The sequence below is a fragment of the Lissotriton helveticus genome, chromosome 2_2 (genome assembly GCF_964261635.1).
Source record: "Lissotriton helveticus chromosome 2_2, aLisHel1.1, whole genome shotgun sequence".
In the NCBI taxonomy this organism is placed as follows: Eukaryota; Metazoa; Chordata; class Amphibia; order Caudata; family Salamandridae; genus Lissotriton; species Lissotriton helveticus.
In genome coordinates, this window is record NC_136060.1 from 81,077,239 (window position 1) to 81,104,510 (window position 27,272).

Below are 27,272 nucleotides of genomic sequence, written 5' to 3' on the forward strand. Positions count from 1 at the left end.
TGAATATGAGAGCTGTTTTGTTGTGATTGGCTTCTCCCCCACATGTTCCTTCTCGGGTACGCTCATTTATCGACCCCCCGGCCCCTGTGTCAGTTTCAAAAAGGAACTTCCAGACATCATAGCCAAATCAGTTAGCTCTACCTCCAACTTTTCAGTTCTGGTGGACCTTAATATCCATTTTGATCAGGCCCACGATCCGGAATCGGAGGCGCTAATCGACATCCTGGATGCACTAGCTTTGAAACAAAAAGTGCTTGGGTCTACCCATCAGAAGGGTCATCTTCTGGACCCTCTCTTTTCTAACATTAATGACCTTAAGGTGAATAAACCTTTTCCTCTACCCTGGTCTGATCATTATTTGGTCCTTTTCGCCTGGTCTCCACAGGAGTGTGGACAGTTAAGGGAACAAAATAAAACCTGGAACCGGAACTGGGCTAAACTTTCCATTGATGCCTGGACGCTTTCACTCGACAGTGGGAGGCCTGTGCTCAGCAATGATCCTGAGTCAGATAACATTAAAATTAATCAATGGCTAGAGACAACGCTTGACAGTCATATTCTTAAAAAGTGGTCTTTTAGTAGAAAATCAACGTTTTGATCCTCATTGTTTGGGATCATCTTCAGGTCCTAGTTTGGCTTTTCGTGATTCGGTCACTCTACTCCCGGACGCGAGTAGTTACAGCCGTCCTTCGCTGCTTCACTCAGCGCACGGTATCTTCAAACAAGGCATCGCCCTTGAACCTGTCCGGCCTTTATCCATGTAAATCGATTACCGGCACCGCTCCGTGCGGATACTCCTTCCGGGCCAGGCTCCACTGGGCACGACATTGGCCGCCCGGCTATTTGACGCCTTCCGGACCTCTCTTAAACCGCTCCAGCACTGTCTTCCAAACACAACCCGGTCCTGAAGATGATCTAAAACAATGAGGATTGAAACGCCTACGACCGTTCAGCACAATAAATGGTGCAGCCCCTAGTGTGGCTCATCCAAACTAATTCTGCAAAACTTTGTATAGTCTTGCTTTGTAAATTATCTGAAGCCACATTGTTCTTGTTATTCACTGTATATATTCGAGCACCAGTCACTACGCGCCATACACGCTGATCACAATTGTCACTTGCGGCGCCACCTTTGTGTCACCTACACATGCTGAGCACCAAGGCCAATTCGGGTTGTTTTGTTATTTATTTACTTACAGTGCTGTTACAACTGTATCTCTCTAGTTCTCTCTAATTATAGGATGCCATGAGCACGTTTGAAAAAAGTTATTGAGTCTCCTTGTCTCTGTTCACGTGATGCTTAATGCATACATGCTTAATTGCCTTTTCATTAATACCAGTTGGGATATTGTTTGTTTATTCTAATTACCTACCCCAATCCCAACCTGGTTGGCGGGTCCTACTCCTGTAGTATTTCACAACACTGCAATGATCCTGCGCTCTTTTTCCATAAGAATCTACCTGGCCTTTCCTCCCTTTCTTGTCCCAGGAGACGTGATTAACCCTTCTGTAATTAGAGATATTTCCCCTTTTCCACACCCTGTCATTGACTCCATCCCATGCATGGATTTGGAAACCCTAAAATCACAATTGGAGCGTCTAAAATCTGGCTCCCCTAGTGATGCAGCACCTCCCCGCATTCTCCATCAGGTGTTTGATTCAGTTGCCCCTTTCTTTTTAGATCTTGTCAACAGCTCTTTCTCCTCTGGGATCGTCCCCTCCCATTGGAAACAGGCTAGGGTTAAAGCCCTCTTGAAGAAGCCCTCTCTGGACCCCAGAGTCCTTTCTAACTATCGACCAATATCGCTACTTCCTGGGATTGCCAGAATTTGCGAAAGGCATGTCAATTCTGTGCTTTGGATTTTCTGGAAGAAAATCACTGCCTTCATCCCTCTCAGACGGGCTTTAGGCCCCAACAGGGTACCGAAACAGCCCTGTTATCAGTTGTTGAGGAGGCTAAGAAAATCTTTGACTCCGGAGGCTCCGCTGCGATCATTTTGCTTGATCTCAGCGCAGCCTTCGACACGGTCAATCACCAGCTTCTGCTGGTAAGACTTAGAGAGATTGGAGTGACGGGCTTCTTATATAAATGGCTGGAGTCTTTCCTTGCTGATTGCTCATTCCTTGTGTTTGAGAACAACGCCACTTCCGACTGGATGCCACTACACTGTGGGGTTCCTCAGGGCTCCTCGCTGAGCCCCACACTTTTTAATGTCTATATGCGCCCCTTAGCTGAGATTGTTGAGCCGTTCGAGGTTAAGACTGTCACATACGCTGACGACACTCAGCTTATTGTGTCCCTCAAGCTGATGAACAACAATAAGTCCATCCTGGCTAATGGCCTGGAGAAAGTCTTGGCTTGGATGGACTCTTCTTTCCTAAAACTGAATTCAGCTAAAACTGAGTTGATGTTTCTGGGAAAGACTACTGGTTTGGTGAATGACTATTTGTGGCCGAAATGTATAGGCGATATGCCTGCTCCCAAAGACCAAGTAAAAAGTTTGGGAGTTTGGCTTGATCATAATTTGAGCTTTAAAACTCAGGCATCCAGGGTTGCTGGCTTATGCTATGGCATGCTTAAGCGGATTAGGAGGATCCTGACCCTCTTGCCTTTTAACGCCAGGAAACTCCTGGTTCAAGCCTTGATTTTACCAAGGCTTGATTATGCCAACATGCTGTACCCGGGCTCCTCCTGTCTTGCCATAAGAAAACTTCAAACGGTCCAAAATTGTGCAGCACGACTTTTGATGCATGCCCACAACAGAGAATCTGCTAAGCCGCACATTAGGGCACCCCATTGGCTGCCAGTGGACAAAAGAGTTCAATTTAAGACCTTATGCATTGTCCACAAATCACTAGCGGCTAACTTGCCACCAATTCTCCAATCTATTGTTTCTCTTTATGTCCCTAGAAGAACCCTCTGAGTCGAAACATCTTGCCATTGTCCCGAGATTTAATCGAGTCCGGACTGGGGGTCGTCTTTTTTCTGTTATCTCTGCTCAAAAGTGGAATCAACTTCCAGATTTTATCTGTCTCAAGGCTAACCATGGATGTATGACGTTACATCGCGAACTTTTACAACGTACACCATTACAACGCAATTTTTACAACGCAGATACATTTACAAAGAATGCTTTTACAACGCATGACATTACATAGCAGATGCTATTACAACGCATGCCATTACAACGTAAGTATAGGTAAGTATATTATTTTTTAAAAAAATGTAATTTATTAAAATTTCATTAATTTAATAAATTAAATTATTTTTTAATAATTAATTTGTAAATATATATACTTTAAAAAATAGTTTATTTTAAAAAGAACAATTATTATTAAAGACCTAATATTAAAAAATAATAAAATTATTAAAATTAATTATTTAAATTATTTAAAATTATTTATTTAAAAACTGAACCCTAAAAATACCCGTTACCCTGAACCCTTAAAATACCCATGTACCCCATAACCCATACCTAGCCCTGAAACCTAAAAATACCCCTGTACCCCAAAACCCAAACCTAGCCCTGAAACCTAAAAATACCCCTGTACCCCAAAACCCATACCTAACCCTGAAATCTAAAAATACCCCTGTACCCCAAAACCCAAACCTAGCCCTGAAACCTAAAAATACCCCTGTACCCCAAAAACCAAACCTAGCCCTGAAACCTAAAAATACCCCTGTACCCCAAAAACCAAACCTAGCCCTGAAACCTAAAAATACCCCTGTACCCCAAAACCCAAACCTAGCCCTGAAACCTAAAAATACCCCTGTACCCCAAAACCCAAACCTAGCCCTGAAACCTAAAAATACCCATGTACCCTAAAACCCAAACCTAGCCCTGAAACCTAAAAATACCCCTGTACCCCAAAACCCAAACCTAGCCCTGAAACCTAAAAATACCCATGTACCCCAAAACCCAAACCTAGCCCTGAAACCTAAAAATACCCATGTACCCCAAAACCCAAACCTAGCCCTGAAACCTAAAAATACCCCTGTACCACAAAACCCAAACCTAGCCCTGAAACCTAAAAATACCCCTGTACCCCAAAACCCAAACCTAACCCTGAAACCTAAAAATACCCCTGTACCCCAAAACCCATACCTAGCCCTGAAACCTAAAAATACCCCTGTACCCCAAAACCCAAACCTAGCCCTGAAACCTAAAAATACCCCTGTACCCCAAAACCCAAACCTAACCCTAAAACCTAAAAATACCCCTGTACCCCAAAACCCATACCTAGCCCTGAAACCTAAAAATACCCCTGTACCCCAAAACCCATACCTAGCCCTGAAACCTAAAAATACCCCTGTACCCCAAACCTAGCCCTGAAACCTAAAAATACCCCTGTACCCCATAACCCAAAACTAAATATATACTATTACTTAAATTAATTTATTTAATTTACATTTTAAAAAAAACATACTTACCAATACTTACGTTGTAATGGCATGCGTTGTAATAGCATCTGCTATGTAATGTCATGCGTTGTAAAGGCATGCGTTGTAACGGATCCTGCGTTGTAATGGTGTGCGTTGTAACGGTGTGCGTTGTAATAGTTGCGTTATAAGGGTTGTTTCCCCTAACCATCTTCGCTTCCGAAAATTCCTTAAAACTTTTCTGTTTGCTTGATCATGTTACTATCTCTGGTTTAGGTATGTCTTTTAGAGCTGGGAGGCCTTTGGTAGCCATGCGCTTTATAAAAGCTCCTTTCATTTAATTTAATTTCATTTCATTTCATGCTAGCTGTCGTACAATGACGTCTTTAAAACACTATTTTTCTTGAGTGTACCATGGATAGTATTCACGGCTTCTTACAGATGATCTAATATTCGGACAGAAATCTCTCCTCACCAAGTGATGAAGTGATAATCATATCAGGCTGAAAAAGAAGTTAATGTATTGCAAGGGAATAGATGCTCTGATAAAAGGCCTCTATTCATAGAAAACATGCCCGTTATTTCTCTGGAATGGCGAACTCGTCCTTGACAAGAAATTGTTGTTCTAGAAATGTTACCAGCCATGGCTTCAGCTATAAATAGACATTGGCAGTCTTGACAAGGAAAGCCTTTATACGAAATGTTTAGATGAAATAGACAAAACTGAACAGCAGTTCTCTCCTTTTAGATTTAGTTTAAGTTTGAGGCAGATTTAAAAAAAAATCCCAGTGAAAAATCAAATGGGTTGGTCTTTATTTTTAATAAAGAAAATAATGCCATTCGTCGTTTGATTTTGTACTTTTCTATGGATGGTTGCATTGGGTATGTGGCTGGAAAGATGGGCTGGTGGTTGAATTCATTTAGGCATAAGTTTAGCAATAAAAAATACTTTTTCTTTTTCAAACTGCAGTTACTGGACAAACAGAGAAACTAGCGATACAATGCATATTTAACACGCCCTGTTCTCAACATATACCACCCGGACTGCACCCATCCCATCATCTTTCTAGAGAGCAGCATTCCAGCGGTACTACAGGACCAGGATTACAGTCCTGCTGCTACCATCTGCATTTATGGGATTTTCACCTTACAGAACTGAGACAAATGATGCTCAAATGTCTTAAGGCAAGATGCAGGATTGACTTCCGATTGCCAGCTTTCCTCCAAATCATTATATTTGGTTAAAGAATCTAGTCTTTAACCTCTGGGGTAGCATTCTTAGCCTACCTTTGGAATCACTTTCATCACCCCTGACATAAATACCTGTAGGACCCGTGGACTTGAAGCCTCGACAATAATGTCACCTATTTCAAAAGGTCTGCATTCTGGGACACGACCAAGCGAAGTCAGTGATATCCTCTTCCACTGCCCCACATTTGCACTTTGAGGTGCCCAGGAACAGGCAAAACATTCACCCCCAGTCACAGATCTGGGTTTAATCCATCATTATTTTGCTCACCAAGCATCCCCAGTTCAGACCGGTCCTGGGATGATTGATTCCGGTCCAGGGAAGACATGGCTTGGCAGTTCAGGCTGGACTGTTCCCATGAGGCACAGGGTCAAGACTGATTTGCATATGGCCATGTCTGAACTGGGGTGGCTTGGTGAGCAAAATAACGATGGATTAAACCCAGATCTGTGACTGGGGAAGAATGTTTTTCCATTGTACAACATTCTGTCCATCATCTTGTTTGTTTTGCTAACAAATACCTACACCACACTTGTAAAAGTTCTTAAGGTTTTTCTTTGCCAACAAGAAACTTATGTATGTGGAGCTTGTGGTCATAAAAGAAAAAATATAATGCCCCCCAACATTAACAGCTTTCTTCCATGGTGTGGGGGTCAATTTTATTATTTTTACTGTCTAAAGTGACAGATCGCTAAAGAAAGAGCCATCCAATTGCCCACTCTAAAGAGGGAAGATGGTAGGATGGTTTACCTGTAATAGTCTGCACTACCATTGCGCCAGAGGAAGGTTTACGCCAAAGGAGTACATTTTACTCTACCGGCATAAACCTGGAGGTACGCCTGGCTCAAAATTGGACAGGCGGACCTAGAGTTTGGCAGACAGGGTACTTTAATGCCAATTCGACAGAGTACTCTGTCTGCAGGACTCTAAATCGGGCCCCAAGATTGAATCACCATTTTCAGCATGATAAAGATCAGAAGGGTAATCAAATTTTTGTTAGTGTGTCAAAAACCCCATGGCCATATTGAAAACATAGATAGTTCCTTCTACTTTTGGTTGACTCAGTATGCCTTGTGCCGTGGGTAATAATATTGGGCACTTGCCCTGTATAATGCTCCATTGCCCTCGGTCACACAAATCCAAATAAACGCTCACAAATAATGAATGTGGTGCCCCTACTATGATTAATTCATAGATACCTAAAATTATGAATTTTCCATTGGAGATTATCTAAGCCTGCTGAGCATTAAAGGCCAACTCGACTAATTCCAGCAGCACTGAGAGTTTACCAAACTATTCTACTTTCTCCATGAATGTGTGCAGCAGACGCAGTGCGTAGCAGCTTAGTAAGTTAAGGACAGTCTCACCTACCTCATCATCTCCGCGAGGAACGCCTATTCCATATGATCAGCCATTCTCTGTTAGGTAAGAGGATTCAAAGACCCCTTTATGTCCAGTTTGAGTGTTCTTCCCAGGATTTTTCCAGAAGGTTAATTTTAACTGTTACTTTTTAATGCACACTGTGTTCAATACGTTGACCTGTAATGCACTTACACTCAGTGCATTATAATTAAAGGCTTAAAACGTCCTTCTTGCTTTTCACAAAATGGTGCTACTTTTAGATGACAAAACAAAGGAGGTAGAATCGATGATCGAACAATATGAGAAAAAGAAGACACGCGATGGATAATCAGAGAATATAGTTTTGGAAAAGGGATTCTGCCATTTACTAATATAAGATGATATAATGGCTCGACATGACACCTTCACTGGAATTTCGAAACAGATGTGTTTTTACCCAGACCATTTCGACCTGAAAAGCTGCACGTATTAACCAGGTGGTAGGTAAGATCATTAGCTGCCGAATGGTCACATAGATCAGTCGTGGAGGTGTTGGTGAGGGATGGGTGAGTACAATGACAGCACATTGCATGCAATATACTTTACTCATAATCGCGCATTTTCATCAACATTAAAAAAAAAAAATATTTCAGCCTTAACTCTATGGATAAAATTACTAATCATCAACATCTCTGTAGTAGAAGGTAGTTTCATCATTGGGTGAAAGCATTACACGTTATAAAATAAAATAAATTAATTTAGGTCTATCTACATAATGTCATGAGCACATGGTGTCCTAATAATAGATATAGAATTGTAGACTTAAATTGCACATGAGGGCACTACTTGTGAGGCCTCCAGCTGGGCATACTTGCAATTATTGTGTGCCACTGATAGACATTGATTCATGGCGAATAGGCATTTTTCAAACACGAGCTAGTATTTAGTAATCCATCGACTCTCTACCCAAAATAGTGCTGTATTTAAGACCTACCGTCCAAAATTTGATAAAATATCGCAAATCCGTGGCAGCAATAAATAGGCAGTACAGCAGAGAATATGCCAAGAAGAGAAGGAAAAACTTGTAATTTGAAAATCCCACGCAGTTGTTCACCCTGTCAACAAAACACAAGTTACATGTCTTGAGAGTTATGTAATAGGAAGAATGTATTTTTAGAGTTAATTATCTCTTCACCAAAGCGAATGCGTTCAAGTTTTGTTGCATTCCTAGTTTTCTCATTATGACTCACATTCCTTGTGGGGCAGTGTGGTTGTTCAGATCAGAGTAAAGAATGAAAAATTGATATGCATTATATAATGTAAGCTACTGCAAGTGTATTGGCTGGGATCAATTCTGTTGTTCCATACCTCAGTTTCAATTTTTTTCACGGAGATAGCCTGAGTAGGGTGACCGACTATCCGTAAATTTCACGGACCGTCCGTGATTTGGATCCCTTTTACTGACGCCTTTTTTCCGTAATTTTAGGCATTGCAGGGAACAGTACTGTTCCCTGCATGAAGTCTCAGCACCCTAATTGGGCCTCCTCCCACTTTTCCTGGGAGCACAAGAGCAGCCCCACCCCACCCATTGTCATTCTGTCTGCGGCTGATCGCCACATACAGAATGACAATGGGCCAGTATGGAGTGTTACTGCATGCGGTGGCCTCCTCCTGCCACGGTCTAGGACAGGGCATTCTGTCAGATGGAAGGAATGTGCAAAAACGCCAATGCTGCTAAGTGAGAATCCAGTTCAAGAAAAGAAGCTGGTAAAACAAGTTAAAAAGATGAGGCTAGTGTTCTTTCAGTCTCATCATTTTAGCAAAGCGCATTTTCAATATTATATTCAAGGTAGCCATGATTGCTGCTTTTTTATTTTATGCACCTAACAACAACTGACAAAGCCAACAGTTCTGGCTTGTTGTAGGTGTAAAGTTGCTTGTTGAGTTATAAATCTGGATGCAATGACTGAAGAGGCAAAATACCAGTCCGGAGGCACACTGTGCTAAGCACAGATTTTTAGCTTAGGTGTTTTAAGCCACACCCTTAATTACATCAAACACATACTTTGGAGAGACACCCCCTTTTTCTTCATCCAGCTTAAAGCCCTGGAAACAACACCATGTCACAGTCACCTCATGGCATGGCACTGTGCATCATGCATGACTCATGACTTCCACTTTTCAGACTGCCTATGTGCAGGGTCATAGTGAACCCCACCCACACATCCCCTTGCTTTAGGAACTACAGCAAGGGTGAAATTCTTGATGGGCCTCTTCTGTATGCAACTCTGCAACAGGTATGTTTAGAGGTGGGCGTGGTAACATACCGTGCTAGAGAACATAGGCTGCGCCTCACTGGTGAGCAGTGGCTGCTCAGCAACATGAGATGACCTATCAGCTGCTTTGAGCCTCCACAAAGGCCCTGCATTGAGAGCATTCAAAGCTGCCCAGATGTTTGTCTGAACCAGCGCTACATGAAAACATAAACGTATCAGATCTGCCTGTGTGCATCTCAGCCCTGAGGCCTTAGACAGTTGGCAACAACAATAGGACGGAGGGCCCTGTCGGATTAGCCGTGGACTATGCCATTCATAGACGTAAATTGGGAATACCGAATGTGCTGATTGAGAGATTCTCTGCTCTATGCCCTGTTGGATGGAGGTCCCAGTCCCCTCTGAAAGCAAATGGGACTTTCCTTGATGCACAGTTGAGTAGTGTCAGGTTGGGTTCTGAGCCAATGAATCCATGCAATGTGGCTACTGATGGGTGCCTGAGTTTCCACACCAGTGGTCCCAGACTACACCTTCCTTTGAGTGGACACCAAGCCAGGCTGAGTGAGAGCTTATTCACACCTACACAGATAAGCATGGCTAATAAGTGTAAGCACGTGCACCACACCATCAGACCTGGGCCACATAGAGCAATGTGTCACTCTATTGTGATTTCTGTGGGTATAGGGGAAATAGCCTAGTGCATGATGCACGTTGACGTGATGGCTGTTTCTGCAGTTTTGCCCCAACAGTCCAAAGCATAACAGCTGAAATTCAGTATTTATCCATAAGTTTCCCCCTGCAGTCACTATTACTGTGACGACATAAACAAAAACAAGACTAGGCTGGTAAACACTACAAGAATGGACTGTAAACACCAGGAGCACCATTCCCTCAAAACATGAAACATTACAGTTATTTAACTAGAAATATTACCTAAGCATTGGTTAACTGGTTATGTGAATTATGGATTGTTCATTCACTCTGGAGGCAGTTAAGGCAAGTACCTGAGAGTTGTTAATGTGATTTAAGATGTCCTGTTCGTTGATATCGAAATAGCATATTGTGCAATTTCTCACCAGAATTAAGGCATAAGCAAAATGTGAATGTTTTACAAGAAATAACAATGTTTATCTTCGCAAATTACAAGCAAAAGTTTGCACAACATCAGACTCTAAAGGCAGTGACCCTTAAAATTACTTTGTTAGAGAACATTTGCTGGACTTGGCTCATCAATAAGATCAGCATTTTACCATGTGTGCTCATCAGTGTAATGCATGTGACATGCTTTGGGATAATTTATTTTTACTGGTAACCAATATTACACACCAAAAGGCATTTTGAGTAATCTTAAACCCACATTGTATTGTATTGTACACACATACATGCAATTCTTTGTGACATTTTTCTTGTGACTGAGCCCTTCTTCTTGTTATTAATCAAACTCAGAATCAAGACATCAGCATGCACTTTGTTAATGCAAATTGTAGGCTTAAAGTACAAATGTCCACCTAAAAGGAAGGAGGCTTAACAACTCCCACTCTAAGATCATGTCTGCACGTATAAGATATCTGTCAACATCTAAAGAATGGGGTAACATCCCTTAGTGATGTTCCACACACTACATCTACTGCCCACATTCAATTCACAGGTAGTTAAAACCCAAGTTCAGAGAGTCATATATTGTTTTAACCAGTTTTGTGGTTGTTTGGGAAACCCTAAGTGAACCTGCAGAATCTAGTTTGCATATGTCTAAGGAATCATGTTGGTGCTGCAGTAGAGAATATTAAGTAACTGGATAGAAGTTGGATCTACCGAACCGTGCAAGTCAGGTAAATTAATGTAGGGTGGTAAACAGGACATTGATAGGATGGATGCAAGTCAACCTTTCTGTCCCAGCAGTAAACATTGCTCATCGTACCATTACATCTCCTGAAATGAATCTAAAGCCACCTGGGCTTTCCAGTTACATGTAAACTAGAGAGCATGTCAGCATACAATTGTATATCCACCCCTGAGTAAAGTTGATGACACACAAAAGTGCCTCTTACATTTTTTTATTTTAAAGACATTAACAATGAATTATAAATAAAAAACTAGTTGGCAAACATGTCAGCAAGGATGGGCAGTGCTCTTTCTTTTACAGCTTACTCATTGTAATAGGGTTATGAGGTTTTCGCACAGGCAGCTCCCGAGACAGAGAAAAGAAATGCTCTCATTGAGAAGCAAAAGGACAATATTCTGATTTCTCCAAAATAAATGACCAAAAGGGCAGTCTTTTATCTATAGATGCCACCTCTGTTGACTGCACAGCATTACCAATGCAATTCCAGGTTGGTATTGCAACACAGGTATTTAAAGGATAGGATCAGCACAAGAAAGAGGGGATTTTGTATGCTTTCCACCACCCATAAACACAGTAGAACATCAACCTCGAGTGAAATTGAATCCATCTTAGATTATGTACCAAACTCATAAAACTCATACCCTTGGCAAAGTATTCCATATCAGTAGGTGCTAACTCTATCAATTCCTCACTCTCAACACTATTAATGCCATGAAAGGAATCTTTGAGCTTCTGTATCACAAAGCTATAAAATTGGAGCTGAACATTCTTCCTCAATTTGGCATTTAAAAAGACACACATACAGTAATGGTTGTGCCCATAACTTATTCTTCTAAAGCTCTTAATGTCATATTAACCTTGTCTGCAGAACAAAATCAGGTCCTCCATTATCAAACTCCATTTGTCTATGCCTCACTCTCGGGTGCTGCCATTCTTAAATCACATTTACAGCTTGGTCACCTCCCGCACTCCTGCAGAATTATTGTTTTCTCCCTTTTCCTTTGCAAAATCTATTATTGAGACCAAGTGACATTGCTAATAAAGACTTATCATAGGGATAGATGATTGGAAAAAACAAATATCTTCACCAATAACATCAGCTAACGAATCAGTAGGAACTACAGAGCAGTAGAAATGACAGCGGCATTTAGCAATGTATCTTACAGTGTAATGTCTCAAGTAACCTCTTCATGTACCACTGTGTCAGGTAAAATAGTTGCACAAGACAGTGACATAACCATTCTTGGCTCCATAACTATTATCATTCTAGTAGTAGCATGTGTATGTTGAATGAATGTCTTTACAATGCTCGTAATGTCTTATAGTTTGTTAAGTACACATCAGGAGAGATGGCTTTTGTTGGAAATGCACAAGACACAAAGGAGGGCCAGGTCAAGGAGTATTTAAAGACCAGCGAGTATATACGCCTAATAACAAGCAAACCACAAAAATACCCGTGTCTGTACACTGCCATGACATTTGTTGTCACTCAGTGAATGGTGGTTCTGCCTCTAACATTGCTGAAGGTAAAGAAATTTCTGAAAGTAAAAGGGTTTTCGAACGAAAGTTCTCACCCTCCCTTGGGTGGCATGCAACATCATAACGTCCTTCCTCACAACACAACAATTTGCTGTGGTGTGAGTTGGAAATCCTGAGCACAGGAGGAGCTCTTCTAGATGAAAATAATCCTTATGAAAGTGTCAGGTATGAGTAACAGTGCATAGGGCAATTGGGAAAACAATCAGCTAAAGCAATCTCTTGGTAGAATGCACTTTTTTATTCTGACTCCAAGAATAGGAATAAGAACAACAAAACAGGATGGAGAGGAGATTCAACCCCAGAGTGGAGATCCGGTCAACATGTCTCTGCACTAGTAGTACAATAATGAGATGTAGGGCATTCATCAGGACCAACATGAAGACACTCTACAAATGTAAATTGTGTAATAATAATAAGTTAAAGTTTAAAATCGGTGGTCATGGAAAGAATGTTGAAGATCAACCGTTGTAGAATACCTATGAAAATAATGTTTTTTAAAGACAAACCATTATAACAAAGGTACATTATATTTCACATGGTACTTGATGTCCATGTGAGTAATATGCACTAAGATTATCATGAAGTGGATGGCCATTCGCTCAGTGACACTCTCTGCACAGGTGAAATATGATCCAACCCAGAGGATATAGGCAAATTAATGCTCCCTTCCAGCCATCGGGTAACAAGTCTCAAATCGAGGCTACCTGGCAAGAGGACCAGGGCTCAGGCTGTAGACACATACATGACAACATTTGTATGACAGCGATTATGCCACACCTAAAAAACAATAAACTATAATTAGGAACTTATGTATCCTACTTATTCTTGTGTAGGTTTATGCTTAAAAGAAAGGAAAATCAGTTTTCATATGAAAACAATATTAATGGTTTAAAGCAGGGTTCTCCAAAGTGGCTCCTGCAGGGCTGGATTTATGCCAGATTTTTAGCATATACACATTTAGATAAATGTAGGTAACTTAAAAATCTGATATGGATCCAGCTCTCCAGGACTGACTTTGGAGAATCCAGGTTTAAAATCTCACAACCACTAAAGCTCTGCGCTACAAAATAAACGGATCCTTTCAAGATTGAGAGGTACAGCAGACCTTTAACATACAAATGTTTGGGGCTCCTTGGGTAGGAGAGTTTGCATTTTAAAATACAGTTGGGGAAAGTCTAGAACCAGCACTAGCATCAACAATGTTAGACACATTAACGTTTTTGTTGGACATGACCATCTTTTGGTTGGCTGCAGAACTCTACGCTAAGCAGAGGTAAAGTGCGTATGCTCCCTCTTTCAACATGAAGAAATTGACATATCTGAAATTGACATATGTAATTTACCCATAAGACCCTAGGATATGGTGCTTAAAATGTACCCGAGGCTTGTAAGTTAAATGCCACCAGTGGTCTGCAGCGCATATTGTGCTCCCCACTGCAATGACAGCGAAAACATGAGTGCAAGCCTGCCATGTGTAGCACAGTGGTGCAGGTTTTAACTGCTAGTTTGACCTATCAAAATAACCCCTTTTGACAGACCTAAAACCCCCTCCTTTTAAATATCAATAAGTCACCCCTAAGTAGGCCTTAATGCAGAGAAAGACAGGGTAAATGGTATATAAAAGCAGGACATTGAAAAGGTTTATGTTAAACATGCCTTTACAGTAAAAAGTCCCAATAGGCTATTTTCACAGCATTACATTTAATATTGCTATCTCCACTTAGGAAACAGTTAGAGAGTTCATACTAGGGCTTTTAAAAATATGTATTACAAACCCAATTCATTGGTAAAGTGAGATTTGTAATAAATATTTTAGAACAGATACTTTTAGAAAGTTACCTATTAATCTGCCTAAAGCTTCTACGGCCTTTAGTGTCTTTCAGCTGTCATTTGGCAGCTGATCGACCCACTGTAGTGAGGTGTGAACTGCTCCCAGGACAACAACAAAGGGCCCTCGGTTTGAGGAGGTGTTGCCCTTTCCTTGACAGGATGACCTTGGGGCTATGCCAATCCCCTGATTAACTTCATGAAAGCTTACTCCTATCACAGACAGATGTAGCTAATTTACTTATAAAGTTTTATATACCGTGAAACATGGACCTGCCCCCATCCTTTGTCCCTCTAGCCAGTCAGGTACCAGGCACAGTGGAAGAGGAAACAGACCCCATAATTTGTTTAGAGGGACCACAGGTGAGGGGTTGCTTAGTTCCCTGACACACCTCTGTGGCGAGTACAGGAGCTCTGTTCAGGTGAAGAAAGGTTTTGCCAAGTTGAGTTTGGGCAGAGAGGGGCACTGTGGGAATGTCTGCAATAAAATACACAAGAAGTATTGCAAAATTGTGTACAGTCACTCCTGGGAACATCCCCCCTATTGGTTAGGGAGTAGCTTGGACTGTCTCCCACCCACAGGCAGGGACAGGGCATAAATGTGATATCCCCAGTACCCTCCAGAGAACGCTTCTGGATCTGTGGATGAACAGAGGTGGACTGGATTTGCTGTATGTGACATGAGTAGAGCCAAGAAGACCTACTCTGCTCTCCCTTTTGTACCTACCTTAGGCTTACTATCTATACTAATATTATAAAGAAAGAGCCCAAACCTTTGAGGCGGGTAAACTCCGGAACTACAGCGCCAATCAGAACACCCATTACAGCATTGGAAAGGTGAGTATAAGCAGTTGGACATAGGCTATACACCAGCCCAATATATACATTACAAGTGAAAAAGACTGTTTTGGGACAAAGTAGTCAGTTGTGGTCGTGGACGTTCTGCTGTAAAGCAATGCTTGCGAAAAGCGTTCTGTGTGAGAAAAGCGTCCTGTGTGAGAATAGCGTTCTGACACGTCTTGAAGTGGGTGTGTCGTTTAGCAGTGTTGTAGGCGTGTGCCTTCAGAGACGCCCAAAGCATTGCGTAGAGGGGGAATAGCATCCTTGGAGTTGTGGCGTTTGGCAGTGATGCTATGTGGGGCATCTAAGTGCACCAAGCAAGTCTTTGGGGAGTGCGTGAACCTACTAAGGCACACGTCCTCAGTGTGCATGCCAGGACTGATCAGGGGCGTTGGCAGGAGCGGACACACACGTTCGCATTCTGCGGAAAGGACAACAAACCGCAGAGCACACGCTCACCGTCCGCGCAACAGAAAGAGGGGTTCTGAGCAGCCGCACAGGCAAGTCGTATGAAACAATAAATGTACTATGCCATGAACTTTTAAAAAGACTTTGCCTTGCCTATTCTAACCATTTAAGACATTCTTTTTCGTACCTGGACAACGTCGGGACGGGCTGCTAGTACACCAGTAAAGCTGGTGATCACTAGAGGTGTCACCATTTGCCTGGGCCTCAGCCTGTTGCTGTAGACTCTTAAGAGATGAGCACTTCCTCTGTGCTCTGCAGACATCTGCCTGGGATGGTCCTCCTGTTGCTTGCCATCCAGCTAGTAGACTAGGCAGGTCTCCCATGGTAGCAATGTCTTCTCCTGTAGATTCCAGGGCTTCACCCTCAGTTGCAGTCTCCTCCCAGAGTGTGGGACCTTCTGGGGTAGTTTTCTCATGTCCCTTGCTCGTGCTCGTCCTAGCAGGCACCTGGGCACCTGTTTCAGGCTAAAGGTCCTTCTGACTCCCCTGATAGGCTGTCATGGACCCTATCAGGCAACCCCAACATCTGAATAAATGACCGTACCTCCACTTCCTGCCATGAAGTGTACTGTAGGTCATTCTCCAGCAGGCAATCAATAGGTATTGTGGACTCACAGCTACTTTCAGCTACTGCACCTAAACTAATAAGCCATTCCACTTAGTTTGGGGTTATATAATTAGGTTTTAGGTTGGGGGACAGTATAACAGTTCCTGGTTGTGTTGCAATGGAAGCAGGTGCATTTATTCAAAGACTGCTGTAGAACCAATGTCTTTAGATTTTTGCATCAAGGACATCATTTTCTAGTATCGATCTTTTAGGGAGTATATTAAACCACTGGTATCTCGAACAGGAGAAGGCGAAATAAATCATAGAGACACCATATATGTATTGTGTACATAAGAACAAAAGAAGAAGGGGATTCTCCCACAGCAGAATGTCGTACTTTTATACATATACTCAGCCATTAATAGTACATTAACCAAGTACTGGTCCTGTTGTGTACAAAGCCAATGGAGATATTACTCAACAATGTGACTGGATTTTCCTAATAGCTCGTCAATGAAAGTAAGATTAGGAGATAAATAGCATAACTGAAATACCAAGAGATTGATGCTTTTTTCCAGAAACCAGGAAAGAACCTCAATATGCCACAAATTTGGCAACTAATGTATGTGCTGGGAATATAAGATGGACAAAAGACTGAGGGGCATATGTATGAGAGCCTTGTGTCACGTTTCCACCACGCAAAGTGGTACATGTGTGACTCTAGGCTCCGAGTCAGATTAATGAAGCCAGGAAAAGCCACATTGTGTGGCTTTGAGTGGCCTCATAAATCTTGAGTAAGGCAACGCAGCGCAAATCGCTGCATCGTCATGCTCTGCGCAAGGGAGGCATTCCATGGGTGTTGTGATGGGGGTTCCCATGCAACTTCTATGGGTTTTGATGCATTCTCAGATCTACTAGGACTTGTGAACCTGGGAATGCATCAAAATCTTAGGCCTACGTGGGCAGACGTAACAAGGAGAAATATATTTATTTCTCCTCGTTTTTTCCTTTTTGTATGTTACTGCATTTTGCAGCATACATAGAAAGAAGAAAATGCCTCTCCGGATTGTCTTTGTGCAGGAAGGTGCTCCCTCCTGCACTTAAACAAAACAATTCTGACAACAGGCACAGGCACCCTTGCACCATGGTGCAAGTGTGCCTGCCTTGACGCTAGGCAGCCGGAACGGCACCAATGCTGGGGGACAGGACATATTTGCAGAGTATTGGAGAAATAAGGTGCATTGCTGCTATTTCACTTTGGTGAAGGGCAGCACAGCAAGGTGATTTGCTGCGCTGCCCTACGCTATATCCCCATAAACGAGGGCCCGAATTAGGGACCTGGCAGCAGAAAGGACCCTTCAATGTAAAAAATTGGCTATCTTAGTGTAAGATTCTACCATAGTACAGATGGTGGTGTATCCCTTTTGCAAAGAAAGTTCAGTGATAAAATCCATTGAACACGTATGCAATAGTTGTGGTGATATTTCTGGAAAATGAAGCAACCTTGAGGTCTTTGGAATGCATGTTGGACAGGGCACACAGCACATAACTGCTCACATAGTCTCTAACGTCTCTTATTAATGTATTCCGCCAGGTGTTCTGACTGAGTAACTCACAGGTCTTTTATATACTAAAACATTCAGTGTTGAATCTCTTATGGCAGCATTCAAGGAGGTGCTGTGTTTTTACCATAGGAAACTATGAAAGTAGATTCCATTATGGAAGTTATGGGCAATGTCACTTTTCACAAAATCTTGTCCACCAATAGTCTTATAGGCTTGCTGAAATACCTTTTCAAAACCTGAACAGGGTCTGAATATTGGCTACGATCATCTTAGGTGAAATTAATTATATCCATTTGATTTCATCTTCTTTTCCTTCTATAATCAACCTTGGCAAGGCATCAGCTTTGGTGCTTGGCAAACCTAATCTGATGGTAACCAGCTTGTTAAAACGAGTTAAAAAAGACTGTTTTCAAAAATCAAAAGTTCTTATGGTCAGTAGGAACAGTGATGGGATATTGTACGCCCTTCAGATGATGCCTATATAATTCCTCCTTTCCTCCTTTGTAGCTTCACTTAATGTAGCCACACTACATTAACTATAATTCATGCCTTATCGTCCACTGCTCATACCCTTTCATATTACATCACTTATACCATTTGAAATCATACCATTCATAACAACACCTATAGCATTTCAAATCACATAATTTTTGAGAATACAGTGCATGGTAGATTGGTGAGCTATAGTTAATGAAGTGTGGCTAACGAGTTTACTACACTGTGTATGGAGGTGCACAAGTTAATTAATTTGAAGGTGGTGTGTAAATTATGAATGTAAACTATAACTATAACTTTGGAATTTCTAACGTTTGTGCAGTTTAGGGTTTGTTTGTATAGAAAGAAGAAGTAATTTTCCTAACTATAACATATCCTTAACCTTTGTTTTCTTTTAATAAAAAAGTTTTTTAAATACTAGAGTGTACTGTTGTTGAGTGGAGTGTTGTTAATCGGAGTGTTTTAGAGTACAGTATACTGTCATACAGTGGAGTGTCGTAGAATGGACTAGAAAGGAGTAGGGAGGAGTGGAATACAGTGGAGTGGCGTAGAGTGGAGTAGCGTAAAGCGTAGTGGCATGTCATAGATTAGAGTGGCATAAAGTGGAGTGCTGTAGATAGGAGTAGCATAGACTTAAATAGCGCGACATACAGAAGAGCGGAGTGCCAAAGAGATGAATATTGTATACTGTAGTGGTGTAGAGTGGAGTTGAACACAGTAAAATACCGGAGAGCAGAGTGGTGTACAGTGGTGTAGCATAGAGTGACGAAGCATAGAGTGGAGTCACATAAACTGGAATAGAGTAGATTGCAGTGGCGTAGAGTGGAGTGGCATAGAGAGGCGAAGAGTGGAACAGCGTAGCGTGGAATAACAGAGTGGAGTGGCATGGAATAGTACAGAGTGAAGTGGCATGAAGCAGAGTGGCGTAGAGTGGATCAGCATACAGTGGTGCGGCTTAGAGTGGAATAATGTAGAGTGGAATAGCATAGAGTGGAGTGGAGTGGTGTAGAGTGCAATACCATAGAGTGGAGTGACGTAGTAGAATACCAAGGAGTGGAGTGACGTGGAGTGGATGACAGTCAAATAGCATATAGTGGAGTGGCATAGTCTGGAGTGGCATTTCATAGAGAGGAGAGTTGTAGCCTTGAGTAGCACAGACTGGAGTGGCATAGAACTGAGTTGCATCTCGTAAAGTAGAGTTGAATTCCATAGATTTGAATAGCCTATAGTGGGATGACGTAAAGTGGAGTGGATTTGCATACAGTGGAATTTCATAGAGTGAAGTGGTGTAGAGTGGAGTGGAGTGGAGAAGCGAGAGGTGGAAAGGCATACAGTGGTTTGGCATACACTCGATTGGCATAGCATGGAGAGGCATACACTAGAATAGTTTAGAGTGGAGAAGGGTAGATTGGAGTGGTCCACAGTGGTATGGAGTAGAATGGAGTGGCATGAAGGGGAGTGGTATAGAGGGGAATCATGTTGAGTGGAGTGACGCACACTGGAGTGGAGTGGCAGTGAGTGAAGTGGCATAGAATGGAATACTGTCCAGTACAGTGCGTAGACTGGAGTGGTGTATAGTGGAATAGCATAGTGTGGAGTGGTGTAGAGTTTAGGGTCATAGATTAGAGTGGCGTACAGTTGAAAGCAAACACTGGAGTGGGGTACAGTTGAGTGGAGTGGCATAGAGTGGAGTGGTATATGGTGGAATAGGGCACAGTGTAGTGGTGCACAGTGGAATATCGTAGAGTGGAGGGGCATTTATTGGAGTGGCGCAGAGTAGAGTGGTGTACAGAGGAATACTGTAGATTGGAGTGAAGTGGCATAGAGTGGAGTGGCATACAGTTGAATAGCATATAGTGGAGTAATATAGACTGGAGTGTCATACAGTATAGTAACTTGTAGTAGAGTATAATGCACTGGCATAGAGTGGAATTGCATGTTGGAGACAGCCACAGATCTTCCATTAGGACAGAGAAGTGTCACCCCACTGAAAAAGAAATGCTGCAAAGTTGTAAAATAAAATACCATTAAAATTCATTTATGACCATTTTTGTTCACTGCTCTTGAGCCAAGAATCTGGGCGGAGCCACCACTGCTGCTGATTGGCAGCAAGGGAGGAGTGGTGCACACTCTAGTTTAAAATGTGAATGCCACTTTGGCCGGCTGTCTTGTGATGGCCAGCCTGACATGCACACTTTCAACCTCTCCAACCCAAGCTTTTTTAGGCAGCTGGGTGGAGAGCAGACACAGGCCCCCAGTGCCTGAGGGAGCATCAAGAGATTCCGCTCCAAACAATCCTATAACTTCCCTCATGCTGCCTAACATTATCAGCAACATGAGAAAAGCGTCTGGAGACGTAATGGGTGTTGGCCTCTGAAACCACTTGCTCCTTGACCGAAGAACACAGAGGATGACTGGAGGAGGCGAGTCAGTGGACAAGTACATATTTTATTTTTTTACTTTATGACCCACTGACAGGCACTGTGAAAATCTCTCAGTGCCTTCAGCCTCAACCCCAGAGCTCTCAGTTGTGGTCTGTTATAAACACTGTGTGTAACAAGCCATGACCTTAAAGGCATTCCCCCTTCTCACAGTGCCTGATAGAGGATCAAAATTATTTATTATTTGCCCCATCATTTATGCATGTCATCAGCTACCACTGGTCATTGAGTAGAGTGGAGTGTCATACAAGTGGAATAGCACAGAGTGGGGTGACGCCGAGTTGAGTACCATACTGTGGAATAGTGTGGGGTGGAGTGGCATAGAAAGGACTTCTGAGGAGGGCAGTGGCATACCGTGGAATAGTGTACAGTGGAGTGGCTGTCTCTGGAGTATTATAGAGTGGAGTGCCACACAGTGCAATAATGTAGAGTGAAGTACAATGTAATAGCGTAGAGTAGAGTGGCATAGAAGGGAGTGCCGCACAGTGGAGAAGCATATTGTAAAGTGGAGTGGCATATGGTAGAGTAGAGTGGAGTGAAGTAGCGTACAGTGGAGTAGCATGTCTAGAGTAAAATGGAGTGCTGTACAGTGGAATAGCGTAAACTAGAGTGATGTAGAATTGAGTAGCGTACAGTGGAATATCATGAAAAAGCATAGAGTGGAGTGGTGAACACTGGTGTGACACACAGTGCTATAGCATCAAGTTGAGTACAATGTAACAGCGTAGCGTGGGGTGGCGTGCAGTGGAGTGGTGTAGTCTCAAGTGGCGTAGAGTGCAGTGGCATAGAGTGCAATGGCATAGAGTCAAGTGGCGTACTCTAGAGTGATGTGGCGTGGGGTGGAGTGGAATGGTATGGAATAGAGTGGAATACAGTACAGTGTAACAACTTTTAAAAACACTTAAACAGCTTCTACTTTAATCCTGACAACCAAACTGATTCCTTGCACCTGCATGGATAGTAACCTCCAAAGAGCAGGGAGTTCATATCCTGCTGTACTTGACAGGCTGTGTCTTTAGTGGTTTCTCCACTTCTTGCTTGTTCTTAACTTCCTGATTATGGGCCAGATGTAGGTAATTTTTATTTACCGACCTCTTAAATACCGAGTCACACCGACTCGGTATTTAAGAGGTCGGAAAATAAAAATACCGAGATGTAGGTAATTGCAGATGTGCAATTACCGAATCGGAAACAGTCGGTAATTTCCGATGTGGTAAATACCGACCAGTTAATGCCCATGCATTCCTATGGGCTTTGAAGCCCATAGGATTGATTGGGCATATACCGGTCGGTATTTACCACATCGGAAAATACCGACTGTCACAAGGGTGCAGGGGGTGTCACTTTGACACCCTCTGGCACCCCCAAAAGAGGCTCGGGTGCCATGTGGCAGGCATACCTGCCCTAAGGGCAGGTCTGCCTGTCATATGGCATAGGTGTGCATGCACACATGTGCATGCACACCAGAAACGGTATTTTACCATCAAGTAGTATTTGATGGTAAAATACCGATGTGGTACTGCTTGTGGGACTCAGAAGAGTCCCACCTACATACCAATTGTCCGGAATCAGTAATGATACCGACTCGGTATTTTACATACTCGGTAAATTTACCTACCGGTAAATTTACCGAGTCTGTAAATTACAGGGCCCTACATGTCAAATTGCTTTTACCGGGTGGTAACGGCCGAATTCGGCCGTTACCACCCGGTAAAAGCCTACCTACATCTGGCCCTTAGTGTTATATTCAGGATGGGTTTTATTGTAACTTATTTACAGTCTGTGCCTGTTTTGTTGTTATTTTTTGCTCTTTCTTGAAGCTAGGCTTCTAACATTGTTGCACATTACAAATAACAAACTTTTAGTTTGATGTAAATTTGTTCAGACGTTTGTTAACTATTTGCATTACAAAAGGGTGACGGGTGGGCTTTGAAGGGGGAATCACTCAGGAAATATTATATATTATAACAGTGTATTCTTGGATTATTCACAGATTCTGATTCTAGGATCCTTAGAAGGCAATACATTTGAAAAATAAACAAATCATATGGAAGAGAGATTTTGGTTTTTCAGTCACAACCTGATAAAAAGACACTAGACGTATTTGAGGTTCCAGTCAAACTGACTGCCTAGAAACATCTCAATAATGGCCATTTGTAAGATGCCAGACAACGGAACGAGGTCCTTAAAGCAGTCATATTGGGGTCAATGGCAGCAGGTGTAGCAGCCTCTGACCCAGGGAGGATGAGGGTAGTCTCAAAGGGGGAGATGCAGCCCCCAAAACACAAGAGTTCCAGCTTCCTCACAGTATTCATGGAGTCAAATTTGGACCTGTGCCCATTGCCCACTGTACATTGCCAAAGGCCATAGGTTTCTTGTTCAGTAGCTCACAGTCTGGAACAAGGACTGTCCCTGCACCAATCCGAAAGTCATGAGTTGCTGGTTCAGTGCTGAGAGGCTGGCACAGGGCCTTGGCACAGGCGAGGCTGTGCAGCCAGAGGTAGTGCTCTGCTGGATCAGTGTCACAGGAGTTTCAGCGGGCCCTGCACACAGAGAACGTGACCCGCAGCCAGAGGCATACATGGCCATGTAACACAACAATAGCATGCTGCAAATAGCTAAAGGCCATACACAGCTTGTTTGGTTGAGTGGGGGTTGGCTGCAAGCCAAGCTCTGTGTTAAGTGGCACTGCACGTTAATGAAGGCCAGGCACGGCTCGCACAAGGCCTGAGGAGGGGGCGGCTGAATCTTAGAGAGGACTCTGCTTTCTCGAGAGGAAGTCACACTGATGCTGGCTATGTTCACAAGTCCATTGCCTTCTAATGAAAGGACTGGCTGTTAGAAATAAAAGACAGAAGTGCTTAGAGGCTCTCAAATAATGCTCTCTACTGCTTCTCGATAACAGAGTTTGTATATCAACCTCCCCCCCAATGATTAATGTTTTATTTGATAAAGCTGGAATTGCAAAACATTATGTATCTAGACAGTTGGGTGAATATCACCCCTTGCTACATACACTATTCTGCAAAGTAAACTGTAATTAACTGCAATTATAACCTTTTGCCAAGGTTTGAATCAAATATTTCGAATTGTATAACACATCTTTTTGCCACTTCCTTAAATCGATGTAAATTATTTTCAACTTCCTTATAACTTTCCAATTCTCTATTTGTGTTTTCTTTTTGGAAACTCTATTGGCTCTTGAAGTCTTTCAAACTCTTCTTTTCAGCTCTTCACCTCTCCCAGTGTACCCGAATCACAAAGTTTGTATTCTCTGCTTATTTTGACTCTACTGTTGGTCTTTGCTTGACATTGTCTATATGTGTTTATTTGTCTTTACGATACAACATCAGTAACATATTTTGCCACTTAAGGATTTCTCTCACATTACTCACTATGAAGGCATGAATGGTACATAGATCAAGTTACATTAAATGACATTTCAAAGAAATTTGTAGGCAGGGAATATAAACAATTCTGCACTCTAAATAAAGGTTTTCAGGTGTTTAATCATTCTTATACCTACTCATACAGGGCTACTTTAAACCTATTAGACCAGAGAGTGACAACAATTAAGAGAAAAACAGTGAGTCCACAGAGGAAGATGCTGTTGATATTCTTTTTTTTGTGACATAGAAGAGATGCATCTGAAACTGGTTTGGCACATTGTGACAGGTGAGATGGCCGGGTAGGTAGCCGCATCAATAGTCCAACAAACATTGAAGCATAAAGACAGCAAAGGGAAGACTCTGGTGACTAACGTTCCTGCTGGAGAGAGATTGGAGTTTTATCTAGTGGCAGTTTGACTCATAACAAAGAAGCCGAGAGGGCTACTATGATTGTGCGGGGAACGCGTACCATGCAGATCACAGAACTGTATTTCATGTGGCTAGGTCAGTGTATTACTGCTTTTGTCACTGAGATCCTTTTGTTAGAGCAGTTAATAAGTTACAATCCTACTATAGCAAATTGACTATGAACTGGATTCAAAGAGCTGGCTTCAAACTACAAAATAAAGGTTAGGAGGTGATGTTTTTCCCCCATTCTTTTACCATCTATTCCTAATGTTGATAAAAAGTGTTCAATTGGGTAAATATTCATTCTTGTTACCAAAGCCAACCCGAACAAGCGCATTGAAACAAATGAAATGTATACCAGAGAAGGGCTATGGAGACATGAGGGGCGCTCTTGGAGGGTGGTACTGAGGGAATCAGTAGGCGTAGAGCAGGTCATTGGTGGGGAGAAGGCACCAAAAACTATTGTCTCATGAGGAACTACCAGCACTAAAGCCAGCCCTGCTCATGAGGGTCTCCCCCATCAAGAACACAACAATGCAAGGTGAAAACTCATTGAAGACGGGACATGGGGCTTCTTACTTGTACCCCATTACAAACATGGTTACCTTGTCTAGTAGGAATGCAACCATTTCACGGCATCAAAAATTTAAACATCAGACCTACTGTAAGGACATCAATTCACTAACTTAACTGAGTGCCTAGAGAGGGGCATTACATGAACAACCCCAGATTTTGTTGGGGTTGATGCACGGAGTTTCCTTGTGGAGAAAAAAGAAAATCAAATGTGTCAATCCATTTTTCACCTAATTTAATAAGCTGAAATTATTAGTGTGTGATATAAGTTCATTGGTATATAGTAGCAACTGAGCCTAAACCTGGAAATGTTCAATGTTCGTAGATTTCCAGGAATGTGCATGGGACTATTTCAGATTTTATTTTTTTGCAGTTTCATATAGCTCAAACACCACCAGAAGGTACTGGAGCGCTTTACATGAGCACCAGTTGCGCTACATAGAGTCATGTTCATATTTTTTTTTTGGCACTGGTAATTTAAGTGGTGTGCCCAGAAACATTGAATGTTGAGCTGCCACCGAGATTCAAACTTGGTTCTCTAGATCCTAAGTCGGCAGTTCTGGCTGTAACGTCACATCCTTAGCCCTCATTTACTCCAAAAATAAGCAGGAACCCAGAAACTCACAGGAGGAGATTTGTGACTTTATTAAACTGAACTGTGTGAATTGGGCTACCAGATGATCCCTAAAATGTCTAAATATTTCAGTCTTTTTCTACCATGCAGGTGGATTTATAAAGGTAAAGAAGCTTGGCTATTGATGGGCGAAAAAATAATCATTGTGTGAGGGTGAATCTTTTCAATAATCGGATTTGTTTATCAGAAGTCTAGGCAGTCTAAATTGTGATGTACAATACGTTATATAGAATGTATGTTCTGTTACATAGAATTTAATAAGTGGGACTAACTTCCAACAAGGTATGTTGGATGAGGATTGGCCAGTATTTCAGGTAAAAGAGGAAGAGTTTTTTATGAGTAGAAGGAAAAATGTGTTTTAACTGCTTTTCTACAGCTCAGATGATTTTTCCACATCTGTGAGACAGAGGATGGGAATTCCAACAATTGTATTGTAAGAATTTTGAGAAGTTTAAGATGAGGTGTCGGAAGATTTATAACACACAACCTGAAGGCATTTAGGGCCAGGTTTGTAGAATGCCCTGTGAACTAAGCACATGGGTTTGAAAAGATTATGAGCAGGGGCGGGAAACCAGTGGAAAGTTTTGATTTGGTGGGAGATGTGGGCAGATTTAAGAATATTGAAAACTTACCTGGGTAAAGTGAGTTACAAAAATGCAATCATGAAAGAAGCTTTGAATATCAGCTGTCAGGATATTATGGAAAGGAAGGATTTTTCTAAGCAGTTTAAGATAATAGAAGCAAGGAGAGATAATGTATTGCTTTGACCTGATAGGGTATGAGAGAAGTCAACACGGAAACCGAGGTAAGGTACCTCACTTCCCAGAATGGGTGGAACATCTAGTTCTGAGGACCACCAATCGAACCCCTGGTCAGCAAAACTATTACCCACTGTCAACATGTCTGTTTTCTCTATGTTAACCTTTATAAAGTTTCTTGTCATCCAAGTTACAAATGCTAAGAAGCAGTTGCGGAGCACTTTAATTGAGGCTGATGACAATTGATGGATTCAAGTTGGGTATCATTAGCATATGGCATAAATGTGACACCATTTGATTTGATAAGTCTAGCTAATGGGGCAACATAAATATCAAATATATTTGGGCTCAGCGAGGAGGTCTGTGGTAGTATTGATGTGCCAGCATCTAAAGAGCAGCAAAATGAAGACAGTGCAAACTCTTGTGCCCGGTCTTGTAAGTAATCTCTAATTCAAGCATGAGCCATTCCCTGGACCTACGACTGATACAATCTATCCAAATGCGTGTTGTGTGAAATCGCATCAGATACTGCTGACAGATCGATTCTGGCAGAACAAGGGCAGCAGAGCGACCCTGGTCTGTCAGCAGCCATAGGTCATCAAGAAAGGAGAGAAAGGTGGATTTAGTACAGTGGTAGGAGCTGAATCCTGATTGACAAGAGTCCAGTAAGTTTTCGGCTTCCTGGAATCAGGATAGTTACGA

The 27,272-nt window shown here is 42.2% G+C and overlaps 1 protein-coding gene across 6 annotated transcripts in view; it reads right to left on the bottom strand.

Moving 5' to 3' along the window:
- Positions 1–27,272, bottom strand: part of ZDHHC2 (zDHHC palmitoyltransferase 2) — a 647,387-nt gene that overhangs the window by 381,736 nt on the left and 238,379 nt on the right. For all 6 annotated transcript variants that reach the window (XM_078678140.1, XM_078678138.1, XM_078678139.1 and 3 more), the window contains exon 7: positions 7,966–8,086. In XM_078678140.1, the coding sequence (XP_078534266.1) occupies positions 7,966–8,086 (121 nt within the window). The remainder of the gene's footprint in view (positions 1–7,965; positions 8,087–27,272) is intronic.